The sequence below is a fragment of the Triturus cristatus genome, chromosome 3_1 (assembly GCF_964204655.1).
Source record: "Triturus cristatus chromosome 3_1, aTriCri1.1, whole genome shotgun sequence".
In the NCBI taxonomy this organism is placed as follows: Eukaryota; Metazoa; Chordata; class Amphibia; order Caudata; family Salamandridae; genus Triturus; species Triturus cristatus.
This window is the reverse complement of record NC_140583.1, coordinates 625,600,320-625,619,582: the sequence shown is the minus strand read 5'-3', so window position 1 is coordinate 625,619,582 and position 19,263 is coordinate 625,600,320. Positions and strand designations below refer to the sequence as shown.

At 41.5% G+C, this 19,263-nt stretch overlaps 1 protein-coding gene across 1 annotated transcript in view; it reads left to right on the top strand.

The window, feature by feature from the left end:
- IGDCC4 (immunoglobulin superfamily DCC subclass member 4) overlaps positions 1-19,263 on the top strand; it is a 575,762-nt gene that overhangs the window by 457,630 nt on the left and 98,869 nt on the right. Inside the window, exons 6-8 of the mRNA XM_085644585.1 lie at positions 11,449-11,604; positions 12,054-12,464; positions 16,175-16,339. Of these exons, the coding sequence (XP_085500711.1) occupies positions 11,449-11,604; positions 12,054-12,464; positions 16,175-16,339 (732 nt within the window). The remainder of the gene's footprint in view (positions 1-11,448; positions 11,605-12,053; positions 12,465-16,174; positions 16,340-19,263) is intronic.

The window sequence follows — 19,263 nt, the reverse complement described above, 5'->3', positions numbered from 1 at the left end:
TTCATATAATGTGTTTTTTTTTTTTACTTTTACGCTGGGGTCATTTTAAACTTTTTTATGGCAAACAGTTGCAAACCACCTCTAGACAGCAGAATTATTGTTTATTAACTTTTAACGTGTACCACGAATGTTTGCATACATACAAAATTGTTTGCTGCCAAGGCCAGACCCAGTGGGTTTGCCAGTGCTAGTTTATACTTTGAATCAGTTGCTCTTGTTACCTAATATGATGGGAGAGTTGGAACGTACATGTAGTTTTATCACCCAGACCCCACAAAAAACCTCTGACAAGCATGAACTGCACAAAACCGTTAGGCCCTCATTTGGTAACAGCAGACTGACCAATTGCCCCCAAGGATAAGCCTTCTTTACATACACACACAGAAATTGGATTAATAGGTAATTGGCATTGCTTCAATTTAGAATTTAGGGTCGGGGCACGCTTACAGCGCAGCCTACAGATATGGTGGTGTTGAGCTCAAAGTATCACGGTAAGCAGCTCCAGGACCATAACGACTGGGTTTCAAGTGCTTAGTTCTAGCCCCAGTACACCCGCATGCTACCACCGCAGTGAGAACCCTGCTCGGCCCCTGTTATTCTGGAAGAGTCCAGTATAACAGAGGCAGAGCATCCGGTTGCCCATAGATTGCCAAATACCTTGTCAGCCAAGTGCCACTTCCCTGTGCGACATAACGGCAAGTACCGGTGTGTCCTATACCAAAGGAAGTGTTTGAATAGTGTCTTTGTCACAGGTACAGTTGAGCTGCTGTGAACGTGTGTGTTGCACTCCTGACGGGCCCGGTCATGACACTCAGCCTGTTCCGTGTGCAGGCTACTTGACCTAGTGCCACCTGCGCCCAGGAGTGCGCTATGCACACTCTGTTAGATGGCCCTGCTTCACCTCCTACTGCAGCTCACCAGTGGCCTGAGGGGCAGGCAGCTGGCCCAATCTGGAGCTGAACATTGCAGCCCCAAGAGATGTCTGATGTGATGTGAAAAGCAAATCATCTCAAATTAGGAGCAATGTAGAATTGCAGCAACTGTAGTTGGGCATATGAGAGTTTATATTGATGACTTTAGAGGTTAACTGAGAGATTGGGCAAGTTAAATAAATTGTCGTAATGTAGATTCGCCTAGCTGGAGGAAAGACTGGATTCTGTTAGAGAGATATGGCAGAGAAGTAAGCTGTAACTCTTTATTTACAATGGTAGATAAGTGCATTTTGCCAGAGAAATCTTGAGCAATCAGGGTTTGTCATCATCATGGACAAGTCTGGCTATTCTTCTAAGAGGAGAATAGACTTTCTGGAGATAACGATTGAGACAGAGACACTGAACCTCATTAAGTGGCATCATTTCAAGACACTGTTCTTTAATGACTCCATTATCAAATATTACACCGCCGGAAGAGCCTTAGAAAAGGAAGTATAACAAATAACAAGATGATGCGAAGGAACAAATCAAATAATATTTCTCTCACAAAATGAAGGAAACCACAAATTATCCTTCACGGTAAATTAATTAAGTATTTGAATAAATCGTCTGGCATTGATATCATTGTCTAGACACAGTGTCATTTGATAAATCTCTTTTATCAATGTTTGGATAAAGATTCACAAACACATAATTCGATAGATGAACATAGAAACATTGCTCAAAACCAGAGAAAAGCATAAACAAACTTCAAAGAAAATGTAATCCAATCCTTATTCCCCTAAAGTAAATAATGGATGTAGACACTTCTATCGTGAACATTCCATTAGTCAAAGACGCCCCATTACGCAGTACTGAGAGGTATTGAAGCTTACACCTCTAAACATGATTTCTTAGTGCTACATATCTCAGTTAGACAATAATTCAAATTCCTCCGGGGCTCTTTGTAATCAAAATAGTCAACGTGTTTCAGCCCAACTTGCTTGAGGGCCTCATCAGGACTAGGGTATATAAGGGAAAATCTCCTGGAACCACATCTATAATATAAACAAACATATACAATATGTATAATAATCTATATATATACACTCTCTATATACAAAAATATACAAACTCTCCGTGAAATGCAGAACCTCTCTGGGGGTGGCAGTATTGTTAATAAACCAAAGATCAGACTTGAAAGTGCAAAGAAGAGTAACTTAACCACCACGAGAGTTCAATCACCCGTGTCGTGTAATATCATGCAAAAGCCAAGCAGAATAAAGAAAGATACATCCAGAAAATTACAAAAACCGACTATGAGGTACTCTCACGTTACCAATTTCGCAGTTATCCCATCATATTCCTACGTGGGAATGTCTCCATAGCGAGACTGAAATTCTGAATAAAAAACGAAAAAATGAAAAAATGAGGGACTACGGTTAAAACTCAAAATCGTAATTACTGTGTAGAAAATGGGCTTGCACTAGAGTCGAGCATAACTAGATCTTACCTCTAGTACCAATCATAAGCGGTCCGTAAGATGTAAAGGGGGTGTGTAAATCATCAACCCGTAATGTCATCTGTAATGGTAGTAACTTCTACCGAAAAAAGAGAGACAGAGAAGAGCCAAGTAGTCAACCTTGGGAAGCAATGGAACTATAAACCAATCCTAGTTGTATATGCGGAACATATCCCCTAAACGGTCGTACCTTAAATAATTCGGGATCTTTCACTAACTGGACCACCTCTTCACACGGTTCCCAAAGCGGAATCACGTACTCGGAGGAAACGGAAGTCTAAAATACTGAACAGGGACAACGGACTAATACGTGGTATTGCGTGTCTCCCAATAGACATAGAGAACAGCGCGTACTAACTAAGCCCCAGTGAATCTAAAAAAGTTGATAATTTTGAAACCACTCCTATTCAGCAACTAAGGAGAAATGCGCAGGAATGAGCATATAAAGTCAAAGAAAAGGAATAACACAGAGAATATAGCTCAGACCGAGTAAACACCAATTGTGAGATGTACTACCACTCCGTACAGTATTACTAGATAACAATTACACAAGGCTCATCAATGTATACATGTTGAGATCACACTGGACTGTGCCCTTGTACGTGACGATTATTATAACCTCACAAACACAAGTACAAACAGACACATATATTGTATATTGTAGATGTCAATAAAGTTAAGGGATCGAATACAAACGACCAGGAAATAAGACAACAAGTAAAATGCAAAAAGTAAAAAGTTGTCCAATTGATACTACCGGGTCAGGGGATTTTTTCAAGGGTCCTGAATCAGTGACTACATTTCGTCTCTGTCATTCAGGCCCAACGTTGCTGTGTGATATTTTTCTATAAGTCTCGCTTCTGATCTGTTCAGTTTAGTTTGAACGGTATCTTTATTAGTATCTCGCACAACCAACAGTATAGACCAATGTAGATCATTTTCTGTATGGTTATGTGAGAGAAAATGTTGGACCAGTGGAGCTCCCTGTGTCTTACATTTGATCCTTGACTTATGTTGTAAGATCCGTTTTTTTGCAGTCTGCGTCGTTTGTCCAATGTAAAACTTTTTACATGGACAATTAACACAATATATGATGTTACTTGTGTTACAGTTTGAAAAAACTCTCTGATCGTGTTTGAATCCATTGATGATTATTTGTTTGGAATCACTAGTCATTTTGCACGCCACACAGTTTTAACATCTATAGTGTCCTGTCACAGGCGGCAGACTTAAGAGACCCAAAAGGTCTCTTCTTGGAGGATCCTTCATTCTTGCTGCTCGTACAAGATGTTGTCTGATGTTCCTACCTTTCTTGAATGCAAACAGTGGCTTCTGAATGTCTAAGGTATCAATGAGTTTCCAATTAGATAGAATTATCGTTTTAATCTTGTTTGCTTTGGGCCCATATGTCAGCACACACGTGAGAGATGATTTGTCTTCACGATGTTTAGGGGTGAGTAATTCTTTTCGTGGTGTGTACCATGCTCTTTTAAGTGCTGTCTTAATCAATTTCTTGGGGTAACCTCGCATAATTAGTTTATTTTTTAGAATTTCAGCACAAGAGAAATAATCCTCTTTGTTAGAGCAATTCCTCCGAATCCGGAGGAATTGCCCATATGGCAAATTCTCCTTCAAATTGCGTGGATGTCCACTGGAAAAATGCAACAGCGTGTTGCGATCAGTAGGTTTGGTATAAAGGCTGACTTTCAATTGGCCACTCTGGTGTTGTACGAGAACGTCTAAAAAATTGATCTTTACTTTATCTTTGGAGATGGTGAATTTAAGTTCCAATGTTCTAGCATTAAGCCAACTATGAAAGTCTGACAGTTGCATTTCATTTCCTCCCCAAATCATAAAAATGTCATCGATATAGCGACACCAAAAACAAACCCAAGATTTAAAAGGGTTGGTGTCGCTATATATCCATTTTTTCTCAAACTCATCCATAACCAAATTGGCTATCTCGGGTGAGAAACAACAGCCCATTGCAACTCCCATTATTTGAAGATACAGGACATCTTTAAAGCTAAAAAAATTATTTTTTAGACATAATGTCGCTAGCGATATTATGAAGTCAGTTGGTACTTGATGTGGCCTTTCTCTTTCCTCCAATTTAGATTTCATGACTGCCAGCGCCTCGTCTTGTGGGATATTAGTATACAACGATGTGATATCGAAGGATACCAAGAGTTGACCGTCAACGTTGTACGGGAGATTTTCTATTTGTGATATGAAATCCATCGTATCTCTCACATACGATTGAGTTTCTTTAACCAACGGGGTGAGAAAAGTACCGATGTATTTCGCCAATGGTTCCAACAAGGAACCACAGGCTGACACAATGGGTCTTCCCGGCGGGCATTCAGTATTTTTATGTACTTTGGGGAGTACATATATATTCGGAATTTTGCATATGTCTGTATTCAAAAAATCGAATTCATTTTTACATAGCCACCCCTGATTAAGTGCTTCCAACGTAATCTCCAAAATTTCTGCCTTTAGCTTACGTGTGTTAGAAAAGGAAGGTCTCACATGAAATTGGTACCTCTTCTCACCCTTTATTGACACTGAATTAGTTTTAAAATAACACACTTCGCCTTTGGTCATGACACAGAATGTAGACAGTCCCAGTTCCTATGAAAAGACACGTGCATTCTATTAAGGGCATGAAGGCAAGCAGGATCCCACCTTCGGCTAGAAACCATTAAGATATTGCTTAGGGATCTTTGTTTGGGTACATGTTGATGCTTCCACCGTCCAAAGCCAGTTTTACAGGATGCTTTCTCATTTTGCTTAGGATAGAGATGATTAGGAAGGCCTGGATTTTGATGTGCAGTTGCCAACTTCAGAACCATAGCATGTGGATATCGAACTGATGTTCATGTGAACTGTAAGAGTTACTTAAATTATTCATTCTTCTAGGTTCATGATGTGTGGCTTAGGCAGTGAAATTAGTGTTTTTTGTTGCCTTTGTCCGTTGCACTTAAAAAATTTAAATATATTGCTCGTCTTCTGCTTTACTCTAGAGTGAACTAATTTTTTTGACAAGCCATTTGAAAGAATGAAAGTCGAGGAGAGGATGTGTAATTATACTCATTATTAATAAGTAAAAAATTACAACACACCCATCATTTTTTTCTTTTTGTTTTCTATTCTTTATTACCAACATGAAAAAAAAGAGAGAATTAATACATACTGTTCAGTTAAAGAAATTGTAAACACATTAGTACAAACATTAATACAAGCAAGTATATCAGTTCTAGAAGTATCTTACTCTTCATATCTACAGATATGCATATTAGCCCTCATGGCAGAGATAATAGAATAAGTGGGCATATGGCTCTGTTAAAAAACAAAAACAAAAAAAAATATTTACATATTATACTTTGAACATTTCAGAATAGTACACCCCATATCTTATTTAGTTTACAGAGTGCCTTCGTCCCTATCGTTTTTGCCAATGCTGATTCCATATCATATATTTCTTTAACTAATCCCCACCATTCCATGACCGATGGGGGTGTTGGTAAGATCCACGCACGAGCGATTGTCAATCTTGCACTAACCAATAATATTGAGATTAAGTTTGCATGTCTACTTGTAATGCTCTGGGCTCCAACTAATACCTCTATTGCTGAGAACATCACTACACTCCCTAATTTCTGAGAAATCACTTCAGTTATCTTCGACCAGAAGTTCTCTAATAAAGGACATGAAAGGAACATATGTTTTAAATCCGCAGCCTGTAGATTACATTTTGGGCACTTTGTACGCTCGCTAGAATGACCATGGGAGGACCACTTTGATATTCTTTCTGGTGTATAGTATAGTTGACAAATTGTTCTGAATTGTTGTATCCTGAGGTTAGAGGAATATACGGAGTTATTGAGTCTAGAGAAAGCACGTGATATAGTATTAGCTGTCACTGATATCCCTACATTGTGTCCCAGGCGTTCAGCTGATCTATGACAGTCGTCTAGCTTAAATGTGCATAAGATGTTATATCCAGTACTAATTATTGATTTTAAGTTATCCTTATACATATAATCCCATATAAGCGAACCTGAGATATTCGTCAATTGCATGCTACGGATAAAATAATCTCGAATTTGAAAATAATTGAATTGCATGCCCAACGTTATCTTTCAGCGCGGGGACACACCGTTAGGTATAACCATGCGCTTTACAAATGAATAAATAAATAAATAAATCTTATATATAGTCTTTATTTTCTCAAAAGTCATAAACCCATTTTGATCATATACATCACCCAAGTATTTTATGTCAAAGCTAGCCCATCGTTTACCCTCCATATCCTGAAAAATTTCTGGTAAACCTGGATTGCCCCATATGGGTAGTTTATCATGATAAAATGATGTATTGTAGTTGGAAGTAATTATGAACCATATATTTGCAATATCTCGTGCGACCTTAAATCTAACCCGCTTGAAATAGTTCGGATCGTTAATTCTGTACAGGAACATTTCATGTTCCTTGCCAAGCATAAACTTTAAAAAAAAGGGTGCGTTGCATCCTGCGGGGTGTATTAAGCTTCGTAGCCGCCTAAAAAAGGCTGCCCAAAAGTATAATTTGAAATCTGGAAAATCCAGACCCCCTTGATTATATGGTAGCTTAAGTAGTCGAATTGCTCTACGATCCTTCTTATAGCCCCATATGAAACTGCCACAGATTCCGTCTAGTAGTTTAAACAAAGACGTATTTAGTCTTAAAGGGATAGAGCGAAATAAGTAGATAAACTTAGGCAGTATTTTAATTTTAATTATGTTTATAAGGCCACCAATACCTATAGGAACCTTGTGCCATTTTTTAAGCAGTTTTGCAGTCTCCTTAAGAAGAGTCTCATAGTTTATTTCTATGATTTTATCTATTCTAGTAGTTAACTTAACCCCTAGGTAAGTAGCCGTGTTGCATAACCCAGTTATTATTTCACCGTCTTTATAATTCATTAATATTTGGGTTTTATTGATGTTAAGTCTGTAGCCAGATACCAAGCCATATCTTTCTGCTTCATTGACCACCTCATACAGTGCTGTTTTAGCATCCGCTGAGTATACAGCAATATCATCAGCATATGCCGTAATTTTTAATTCATTTGAGTTATGTACAAAAGGTATAATCCGAGGTTGGGTTTGTAGTGCTAATATGAATGGCTCTATTGATAGTGCAAATAAAAGTGGTGAGAGAGGGCACCCCTGACGGGTACCCCGTAATATTGGAAACACGTCAGATTGTAGTCCTGCATAGGCTAGTTTACCTGTGGGATGATGATATAAAGATTTAATCAGATGTAAAAATTTACCCTTAATGCCAAATGCAGATAATGTTACCCAAAGGAAGTCCCACCCCACTCGGTCAAATGCTTTCTCTGCATCTAGTAATATCATACCGAGTGGGGCTATTTTTGTTTTGGCAACATCGAACGCTGCTATAGCCGTGTTCACATGAGATGTAGTATCCCGTCCTAAAATGAACCTATGTTGTTGGGGTGAGACAAGTTCCGGCATTATTGGTGCTAAGCGAGTTGCTAGAATTTTGGCGTAAATTTTCGCATCCGTATTTATAAGCGATATGGGTCTATAGGACCCACATTCCTCTGGAGGTTTATTCTTTTTAAAAAAATTTTTTATCCGAGTCATATTCCAGGAATCTGGAGCGTTCCCCCCTGCTTCGATATACTTAATGAGTTGAGTAAAAGCTGGAAGTAATTCATCTAGACATAGTTTATACAGTTCTAGGGGGATTAAGTCATCTCCAGATGCCTTGCCTTTATGCCAAAGAGGAGATGGCCGCTTTAATCTCATCATGCTGAATATCATCTGACAGTATTTCTGATATTTCATTAGCTACCGTTTTTTTTTTTAGATGCATCTGAACATATTTTATAATATCAAGCATTTGTGGCTGAGCCTCTGGTGTATATAAATTTTGATAGTATGTAGCAAACTGCGCAAGTATCTGACTTGGCTGCTCATATATCTCGTTGTTTGAGCCTTTAATTTTTTTATGTGTGTCTTAGCTTGTTGATCAGCCACTTTAAAAGCTAAGAGCTTCCCAATTTTTTCCCCACTTTCATATTGAGATAGTTTATATTTATTAATTTTAACCACTATCTTCTCCCTAAATGATTGTTTTAGTGTTGATTTTAAATTTATTAATTCATATCCTATAGTTTCTAGGTTTTGAGAGCCGTTTAATAGTGCTTCTGCTTGTCGGTTCTCTGTGATCTTGATATCTTTAATAATCTCATCTACCTCTATCTTGCGCTGCCTATTCTGTCTCCAAATGTATTGCTGTTTGAATCCTCTGATGCTGGCCTTGCATGAGTCCCAGACTATTGTTGGTATTGCAGAGCCATTATTAATTTCCAGATATTCCCTCAAGTGTTGCTTAATGTTTGCTATATAGATTTCATCTGTTAAGAGATATCTAGGGAATGAGAAACCCCTCATCTGTTTCCTCGCTGATGGTATCTTAAAATTCAAGAGGATGGGGTTGTGGTCTGAAGTGACCCTGGAACATATCTCCATAGTACAAAATTCTATAATTTCATCTGATGCCCAGGCCATATCTATGCAGGAACATAATTTATGCGCAGCAGAATAATAGGTATAGCCTGGTATATTGGGGTATAATGTCCGCCAAACATCTCTAAGAACATGTATTCGTCCTAGCTCATTAATTGCTGTGCGTGTCTTTTTTTATCCTCTGGGATGCATGTCGCCTTGTAGTGTCTATCTCGTAATTCATAACACAGTTAAAATCCCCCATCACAACTTTATCGCCTTCCCAGCTCAGCAATTCAATATTCAGTCTATCTATTATTTATAATCATCACTATTTGAGCCATATACTACGCACAGAGCACATTTCCTACCTTCAATCTGAGCCTGCACAATAGCCCACCTACCACTTTTATCTGTTAGCGATTTTTCAATTGTACATTTTAGATGTCTATGCCTTAGGATAGTTACACCTCTAGTTGAAGTATCTTGATCCGAAGCTGTATCGATTTCATATCCCAATTGTTTAAGAAGCCCTTTATCTTTGTATGCTATATGAGTTTCTGATAATAAGACTAAATGTGGGTTATACATCCGCAGTTCCTCTTCCACCAAACGTCTCTTATTCCTACCATTGAGGCCTGCAACATTCCAGGCTAAAATCTTTACTTTAGCCATTCAATAAAAAGAAACCCCATCTTTGCTTGTTTTATGTCAGTAGCACAAAATATAGTGCCAAAATTATTTGAAATCACTTTCATGTCGTTTTTTTTATCCTTTTTGACAGCTATCTTTTTATGCATCGTAAAAAACCACCCCAACCCCCTGACACCCTTGCCACCCTTCACACCCACCCTGTTCCTTGGAGGAGGAATCATCCTCTTCTAGTAACTGCTGCTGGTATGGCAGTCAGCTAGGACTCATCCGCCCCACAGCCCCCGGTCTAGAGACCCCCCCCCCCCAAACCATTTTTGATAAGGAAAAAAGGAGTAAGTAGAAAGGCCAAAACAGGCCTATAAATTATATGCTTGTATTAAGACAGATTGAAAAATTAAAGGTTTTTTTTTCTTTCCCCTTCCCCCTTATTTTTAAAGTCCCTAATTTAGCCTGAACCTTCCCCTTTCCATTTCTGCAACGTTTCCTCTGCCTCCAATCTGGAAAAAAAAAGAGTAGCTTTGCCCATTCTTAATAAGTTTGAGCCGGGCAGGCTCTTGCAAATAAGCTAGGACACCAAATGCCTTTAGCGGGTCGATCAGTTGCTTCAACTGCCATCTCTTATCCATCGTAAATTTGCAAAAGTCTGATCGAAAGACCAGAGAGAGAGAGTCCACCACCACGGGCGATCTAGGGCCAGCTTTTAGAGAGACAGCTTGGCGCAATAAATAGTTACCAAAATAAAGTAGGAATGGCTTAGGATATTGGAGATTCTTCTGACGTTGTACTATTGGGAGTCTGTGCGCCCGCTGGATCTGGCAATCCCAGTCCCCGTCCCCAAGTTCGGGAAAAGCCTTCTGCATAATCTGAACAATATAAGCTCTAGGATCCCCTCCCTCCAAACCTTCAGGAATCCCAAAAATTTTAAGATTCTGTCGTCTCTGTCTGTTCTCCAAATCCTCCAGTTTAGTCTGTACTTCCCTTAGCTGTACTTCTTGTCTCTCCACGGAGCTAGCCCTTTTAGATGAAGCCTCTTTTATGTTGACAACTCTCTGTTGAAGCTCCGCTATCTCTTCCGTCACACACCCCACTTTCTCCATTGCTTCTTTCATTGTCTGCTGAATTGTTCCGTTATCAACTCGGACTTCAGAAAAGAATGCCCATGTTTCTTCCCTCTGGCATGTGGATATCGAACTGATGTTCATGTGAACTGTAAGAGTTAATTCAATTATTCATTCTTCCAGGTTCATGATGTGTGGCTTAGGCAGTGAAATTATTGTTTTTTGTTGCCTTTGTCCGTTGCACTTAAAAAATTTAAATATATTGCTCATCTTCTGCTTTACTATAGAGTGAGCTAATTTTTTTGACAAGCCATTTGAAAGAAAGAAAGTCGAGGAGAGGATGTGTCATTATACTCATTATTAATAAGTAAAAAACTTACAACACACCCATCATTTCTACAATGTAATTTTTTTTTTAAAACAGCAACTTTACACAATGTGTTACGCTGCACTTAACTGCCTTTTAGGATGAGTGAATTAGGGATGAATAAATAGCAAAAACCAAGCCTGCAGGACTGAAATGATGTGTCTCAGGGGATGGAGCGTCACTCTCGATCTTTCCCAGCGTTGTGATGGCCTTCGTGAGGCTCCACCATTTCTGCTGGAGGTTAGCAAGGCGTAGACTCACACAGGAAACCTAGAGTTGTTACTTACCTCAGGCACAACTTTGGTTTGAACAATGTCCTTCGTGAGACATCCTTACTTCCTGCACCTAGTATCTGAATTCCTGGGGCAATCTCGAAATGTGTTAATCAAATGTTTTTTCTTTTTGTTTGCAGATGGGAAGCCGATTGCACCGGATGTGATTGTTCTTGGTGAAGCTAATCTACTCATTGCACACGCTCAGCCACATCACTCCGGGGTCTATGTCTGCCGTGCTAACCGGCCACACACCAGGCACTTTGTCAATGCCTCAGCAGAGCTGCGGGTACTTGGTAAGTGCAGGGGTAACTAGGCAGGCAGAGTTTTCAAAACTAATGAAGACTCGGCAAATACAGCATCACATATGGGGCAAGATTTAACAATTCCTTCATGTAGTTGTTCAGGCCAGAGTAACACTGGAAACTGAGGGCATATGGGGAAAGTGTAAGGCTAGAAGAACCCTGTGGTCCTTATCTGCTGTCAGAATGCAGCATAGCTTCCCAGCCTCAGTGTATGTTCGAGGAAAAAATGCACAGATGGACTCCTGCACAATTCCTAAAATCAAATAACAAGTATATTTGTATTTGCATTTGATAGCAAGTGTTCACACATTACTCTAACATCTTAGTGATTCTTTCCAATATTTATACCAACAGAGAGATGTTATTTTTTCCCTATTGGCAGAGGTGTATTTTTGGGTATCCTGTCAGTAGTGATTGTCTCACATTGTTTTATTTCTTAGCGCCTCCAGTTATCACCCACCATCCTGAGAATGTGTCCCGCCCTCCAGCCAGCACAGCTAGGTTTGTCTGCAGTGTAGAAGGAGAGCCAACCCCGTCCATTTTCTGGCTGAAGAATGGCTCACCAGTCCTGCCTAATGGGCGGGTGAAGACCCCCAGCACCGGCAGCCTGGTCATCACCCAGATTGGACTGGAGGATGCAGGATACTACCAGTGCATTGCAGATAACAGCCTGGGGACAGCGTGCGCCACCACTCAGCTGTCCGTCATTGTCCGTGAAGGCTTACCCAGTGCCCCAAAGGGTGTCACGGCAGTGCCTTTGTCAAGCACTGTGATAGTCGTGTCATGGGAGATGCCAGAGTATAACAGCGAGCAGATCATCGGATTCTCTCTTCATTACCAGAAAGCCATTGGTAAGTGGAGACTCTGTGAAATAGATGAGGGTTGTATATAGTGGGTGAAGGCCTCGTACAGTCTGGTGTCGTATGCATTCAGTGTGGTGTATTCTTTCCCCGAAAGGTGGAGACTTTGCGCAGCGAATGGAGCCTCCCTGTGGTGGGTGTAGATTATCTGCTATGGCTGAAGGTTGCCAACTGTGCTCAGGCGCTGTCTGTAGCGGGTGATGGCTTCCTACAGTGGATGGTGACTTGGTACAGTGCCTGGGGGATCTGTATTGACGGTGAAGGTTACCTGTGGTCTGGAGGTTCAGTATCCCAGTTAGAGACTTTTTCCTGATAAATCTGTCTCTCCCTCTCAACGCCATGTTCTTTTTTACACTGCCTCTTCAGTGGTCTCGCAGGCTTTCTGAAGTTAATCGGCCTCGTCTGTATCAGCTGAATATTGAGCATTCCCCTCATCATGAGCTTTGTACACTGCCGTGGAATCTAGTTTTTCATATCTCCATCCTCATACATTGCAGTACAATCTAATTAACTCCACATTACTGAAATGTTACTGTTTAATATTTAATATTTCCTAAGTTTAAACTGCTCTTCAGTGGAATCTCATCATCCCCTTGACCATCTTCCTCATCGCAGACTTTCCAGTGACTGGGCGAGTTATCACCCTGTAGACAAGAAAATAATTTTCTTCCTCTAAAGTTCAAAAGAAATTAGTTTCTTGCCTCTTTTTATTCAATTTAGGGCTGTGTCCCTTCGGCCCGTAACTTGGCCATCTGCCCATCCTGCCACCTGTGTTTAGCTTCCATTGGAGAATAGTCGCTTTGTGCTCTTTGCTGCCCGAATGGCAGGTGAATGCCTGAAAGCGCCTGGCCAAGGGCATGCTTGCTGTAATAGGCTACTGCTGTGCTCTCTCTTACACCATTAATGGCAGGCCTTTCTTATGGGGGCTGTTCTGCCACCCAGCCTTAGTCACCGATGCTTCAGATGGGGTGGAGTTGGAGTGGGTGTCATGCTCAGTGTGTTTGACTCTTTCACGGCCCCCAGCTCGCACTGCACCATACAGGTCAACTCTGTTGGAATACATACCATAGCCTTGTGATGTACGTTGTAGTAGTAGTGACTGTGGTTTTACTACAGTCTGCAGCCTGGTACAATGCACCTGTTGATGGTGCTAGGCCATGTACACACAAAGCGTGGTTCGGCTTACATTATTGATACTGGGGCACTTGGTAGCCTTGACTGTTTGCTTCAGGAAGTCTGAAACAGCTATTGTACTCACTGACTTTTCACCAGCTGGAGGTAGGCTATATTTTTCTTTCCTGGTGGAAAGCGAAGCAGTGTCTCCATTAACTATAGTCCCTGCCTTTGGCTTTTGGAGCTACCTGGGCCCTTGTCGGCGCTCAAACTATGGACTTTGTTCCGATAGCACAGCAGACTCTGGGGTGAAGGGACATATCCATTGGCTGTGTTTTTTTTTCCTACAAGGCTGTAGCGTGCTTCTCTCACACTCCACAAGGTTGTTTTTGGCCTCAGTATCTGGGATTTCCAGTGCTTGCTCCTTCAGTTGTGGTGTAATATCAAGTCCCACTGAGCACAGGTGGCGCCCACTGCCCATGCTTTGCCATCAAAGGTCTTTGAAGGTGACTCCAGCTAAATAAAGGCCCCAGGGTTACCAGGCTCTATAGTTCTAGGCTGCTTTGGGCTCTTTTCACTGTCCTTCCTCAGTGTTCCCGGATTTGAGCATCTGTATTACCTTGTTCAATTCTAAGCCCACACAGTCTGTCTTGGCACTGCCCATGGAAAGTTTGAATGCTTGGTTTATATGTAGACCATCAACACTCACCTGGCGGGCTACTACAAGAGCAATCCATGTGTCCACAGTGTTGTAATGATCCCCCCTGGCAACTGCTCTGTCACTAAACATCAGGATTTGAGGCCCATCTGTTCCTCATACCTGAGACTGTGCTCATGCCCTCTTTAAACACAGTAACATCATAGAGTTGCATTCAGAATTTTTTCTTTAAATGCCTCCTTAGCTTGTGACTTGTGTTCTAGGCAAGTTTACAGGTATAATAGCCAAGGAGGTCCTTCGACTGGCACGAAGCGTAAGAGTCTTGTTCCCAGGATACCACTGTCCGGCAGTCCTTCCAGAACATTGATGCTGGTTCTTGGACCCATGAACTGGTTCCACATATTCAGGCCATTTGATTCTGCAACTTATAGCCACAACTTCTCACATCTGAGGTTCTGCAAGTCATAAGCACAAATCCAGTCAGATTTTCAAATTGATAAGTGATGTACTAATTGAGTTAGTTAAAAACATCAGCACACACAATTCATGCTCCCCTCTTGAGTTCAGGTGGCACAGCGTTCACAAGAATTGTCCGGGTGGCCCTACAAATTGTTTCAGTATGACCATGTCTTTCTATATTGATGTTGGTGTAGTGTCAATAAGGCTGTCCTGTCAGGAGAGCAGTACTGACCGGTGCAGCCCTGGTGTAGACACAGTGGTGACAACTGTATTCAAAGTAGATTCAGGAGGCGTTCCCTTGGGGGACAGGGAGGTGTTGTGCTGCCTCACGTGAACTGGTGCTATGCCATTGGCTATATTTCAAAGGGTCCCATCAAAGGAATTTGGTCATAGGTCATCTGTCCTGTGTTTGATTTTCATGGCTATTTATTCCAGCTTTTACTGTTGAATGGTAGTCCACATATGGCACTGTAGTCTGGCTTTGTCTTGTTTGCTTCCTGTATGGTGAAGGGCCATCAAGGAAGATGGATGAGGTGTTACTAGCCTCATTACGTATGTGTAATTTTCATTGCTTGGAGTCCAAGGCTTTCTCAACATTGTTCTGAATTTCTGCGCTCATCGACTTGTTCATCATCCATCGACTGTGCATTTTCTAGTCTGATATTTATAAGGCGAGAGTGAAAGGGGGAGAGAGCCATGTTATAGGCAAAGGGAATGATAAAATGATTCAAAAGAGAGTTCTAGGGCAGAATGCTTCTTTTCATGCTGGTAAGTACTTCTCTGTCTTCTGTGTGAGGATGTACCCACATAAAGTAAGCGCTGTATTTGGGACCTTCAAGCTCCTCAGTGAAGCTCCTCTCGCTGCCCAAAATCATTGCTTTATGTACTTCACTGGAGACTCATCCCTTTCAACCAAATCATGACTCATACAGTCCTGCGGAGTTACTTATTCCACAGATGACAGCACTCGTACACTCCAGAGGAGCATCAGTTTTTGCCCCACTTCACAGCCTTCAGATATTTGAGTGGCGTTTCACTTATTCACCCCAGCACCGTCCTCGTAAACCTCAGTGCACTCATTCATTCCCTACATCGCTTGCCTTGAAATGTTGTTCAGTCGCATCACTGATATATTCTGCCAGACTCTAGCATTCCCTCACATCCCTGACTCGCTGGTCTTTTCCAATATCTCAGTGTACAATTTTTATACACAACAAAACAACTGCCTGTTTGTATCTAGTTATCCCGCCTCCTTCTACTGATCTTCAGCCCACAAGTAGACCGATTAGATGCATGTATCTGGTAGGAATTTGGGAGCCAGTACTCAGTCAGAAGAAGTTATCATCCCTTGCATATATATCTCTGCACTGTTCATCCCATGATGTGGTGCTCTTGTTGGAAACATATAATGCTGTGTGTGACGTTTGGCCACACTCCTTTCCTACCTGATGTCCTGAGCTCTGTCTTCTAGGCACAGACAACATTGAGTACCAGTTTGCTGTGAATAACGACACCCTTGAGTTTCACGTCAAAGACCTGAAGCCGAGCACCAGCTATGTCTTCTATGTCGTTGCTTACTCCCAGCTGGGGGCCAGCCGCTCTTCCTCGCCCGTCACCGTGAAGACCTGGGATGATGGTAAGTGACATCGCCCGCTGCATGGATTGTGAGACTCTGTACGGTTTCCAAACAATTGAGATCTAGGAGAATATAAAATTAAATTCACAATATTAATAACTTGCTTTTATATAACACTTGATACTGCAATCTGGACATTAGTAAATGCGGTAAGTTAACTAATTAATGGTACTCGTTTGAAAGATGGGAAGTTGAAAGGTGGAGCCTTTAATTGTCATCCTGTAGGTCGTACACAAAGTATCCATTTAACTTAAGTTAGCTATCACGGGGGTTCTCACTTCAACTACCTTCTAATTGTGATTTTAAATCGTTTTTATCAACATGGTTTATCCCTGAATTGACAACCTATGCTAAATGTTCAGGTAAATGTTTGTCTTCTCTTGCGATTACAATGCGGATAGAGATAGAGGACACGGGCCAATTACAGGATCTTTTTTCAGAGAACAGCTGGTCTTAAATTGTAAAATGACATCCTTTCTACCACTGCACTGGTCAAAATAGAGGAAACTGGCTAAGGCTCCTTCGCCACGGCAATGCTACTCCTTTTGTTTATTTCCCCTGACATGTCTTTCCCTAATAAAAGAATAAGGAAATTGGCAATGTCTCAAAGGAGATTGTAGGAGGACAGAAGGATATCATCTCGTTTGCACACACTGCAGCAAGGATGCCTGGATTCTAAAATACAGTGTTGGACTTCCTTGAAGGGGTAAGGACACCACGGTGGTATGTGCAGTCCAGACCAGTTCTGTTCTGTCAAGGCACTTCGGTGTATCCCTCTTGTATGTGCAGGTTGCCACTCCTGATATAGAGTGTTTTCTCAAGTCCCATTAGTCTGGGCTACCATGCAACCCCGCTGCACTCATCAGGGTTCACCTTTCCAAGACTGAGGTACAGGTGAAAGACCGATAGATAGGAAACCGTACTAAACATCATCATCGCACATCAGCATTTCTGTTGGCCAGAACTTTCACCATACGAAATCTTGTCAATTATTATTTATTTTTAAATAGTAATTTCTTTATCTCCCCAAACAAAATGTCTCCACAGGCTTCCAGCTCAAAAACGTGTACAGTGCCGCAACGCTTGTTTCACACCATCACTGCGTGTTTCAGTAGAAGCCATCTCTCTTCCTCTGTTTTACTGGAGCAAAATGAATAAACTACTGGATATAGTTTTAACCAGGACCAACATAGTGGTCGCTAACTGAAGACCAGCTTTGAGGAGTTTTGAGAGGTATAGGGACATAACCCCCTGCTCTGTAATCACCTCGTTAATTCAGTGGCGCTGCATCTGGGAGCGCGGGAGGTGCTGCAGCAACCCCAGATTACCTTGAAGTAGTTCACTCTGAAAATTAGAAATAAAGAGGCCTTGGTGGTTTTGTGTTGCAATATCAAATGTTTTCAAAGATAGAATGTCAGATATCTGAGAGCTTCAACTGACCATTCTGTTAATATAGTGCAGTAGGGGCTCCACATACACAAAGTGGAGGGGCGGTGCTTGGGACGGAGCGCAGGAGTGGGGAGGGGGGGGTGCTTGGGGGAACGTAATAAGAATAACTTTTAAAAAAAAAGATAAACTTACTTGCTGCCGGCCTCCTCCAGCGTACGCGTCTTAGGGCTGAGACCTCCCAGCAGACTCCGCAGACTCGTCACAGACACCCTGTCCAATCCCTTCACTGCAGAGCAGCGTGGAGATTGGCCTGAGCAGGCTAGAAGACGCCCTGCTCAGACCAGGCAATCTGGGGGGTTTCTCTAACTCAGCTGTTCAATGAAGCCGAGTTAGAGAAACCTAAGTTTGCATGTGAGTTTTGGTCGGCCTGGGATTACCGGCCAAACGCACATGAGCACTTAGGGAGTGCACTAGCACTCCTCCTTCCCCCACCCATACCTCAGCCCCGCCCCTTCCTGCTCACGCTGGCTGAGCCAGTGACTAAAAAATAAAACAATACTGAAATATTGTTTTATTTTTTTGCTGCTGGCCCTGAGCCAGTGGGGCGACGTTCCTCCGCCAATGCGGAGGAGCAGCCCCTGATATAGTGTTTACTTTTCCTTTCTCTGACTCAAAAGTGAAGGCGTTATGTAATGTGACACTGTTGCTGGGGGTGTAGCAGAGTGTAAAAGGAGAAGGCTAAAATATTTCAATATTTTATTAAACATGTCAATAAAAACAATTGTTTGGGTTACAAACTACATTTTTCGAGTATTGAAAAAATTAACAGACATTGAAACACATTAGGGCTCATGAGACCTACTACTGCACCCAGTAAAAAACAAGCATTTGCAATGCAATAGGTCTCGCAATTGCGAAATTTTGAGCTATTGGCATTGTAAATGACAATGTCTTTTTTTTTTGCTTTTCTTTATCAAACATAAATAAAACGCATTGTCATTTAAAATGCCAGTAGCATTAGCGAGAGTTTAAGCTATTGGCATTGTAAATGACAATGCCTTTATCCATCTGTTTTGATAATTAACACATAAATAGAAAGGCATCATCATTTACAATGCCAATATCTCAAAGTCTTGATCATTTCTTCACTCTCTGTCAGAAACACAGTACAATCTCGACCCTCAATGTATCTGCCCCGCTCAGGCCCCGGCTCACATGGCCCTGTCAGATTCATTGTACATTCTACTTGTGTATCGTATGTGTTAGTGTGAGGACGTTTGTGTGTATCTGCGTGTAGTAGAAGGTAGGTGTATGTATTAGTGTGTGAGTGTGTCTTTGTGTGTGTGTCTGGGTACGTGTTTATGTGTATTTGTGTTTTTGGGGGCGTGCTTTGGTATATATGCGAGTATTTGTTTTGGTGTATGTCTGAGTGTGTGTGCCGGTGAATATGTGTGTGTAATATGTGCGTAAGCTTAATTGTGTACTAGTGTGTGTGTCTGTCTCTCCAAGTCCTTTCTGCACTGGGTTGCCTCGGC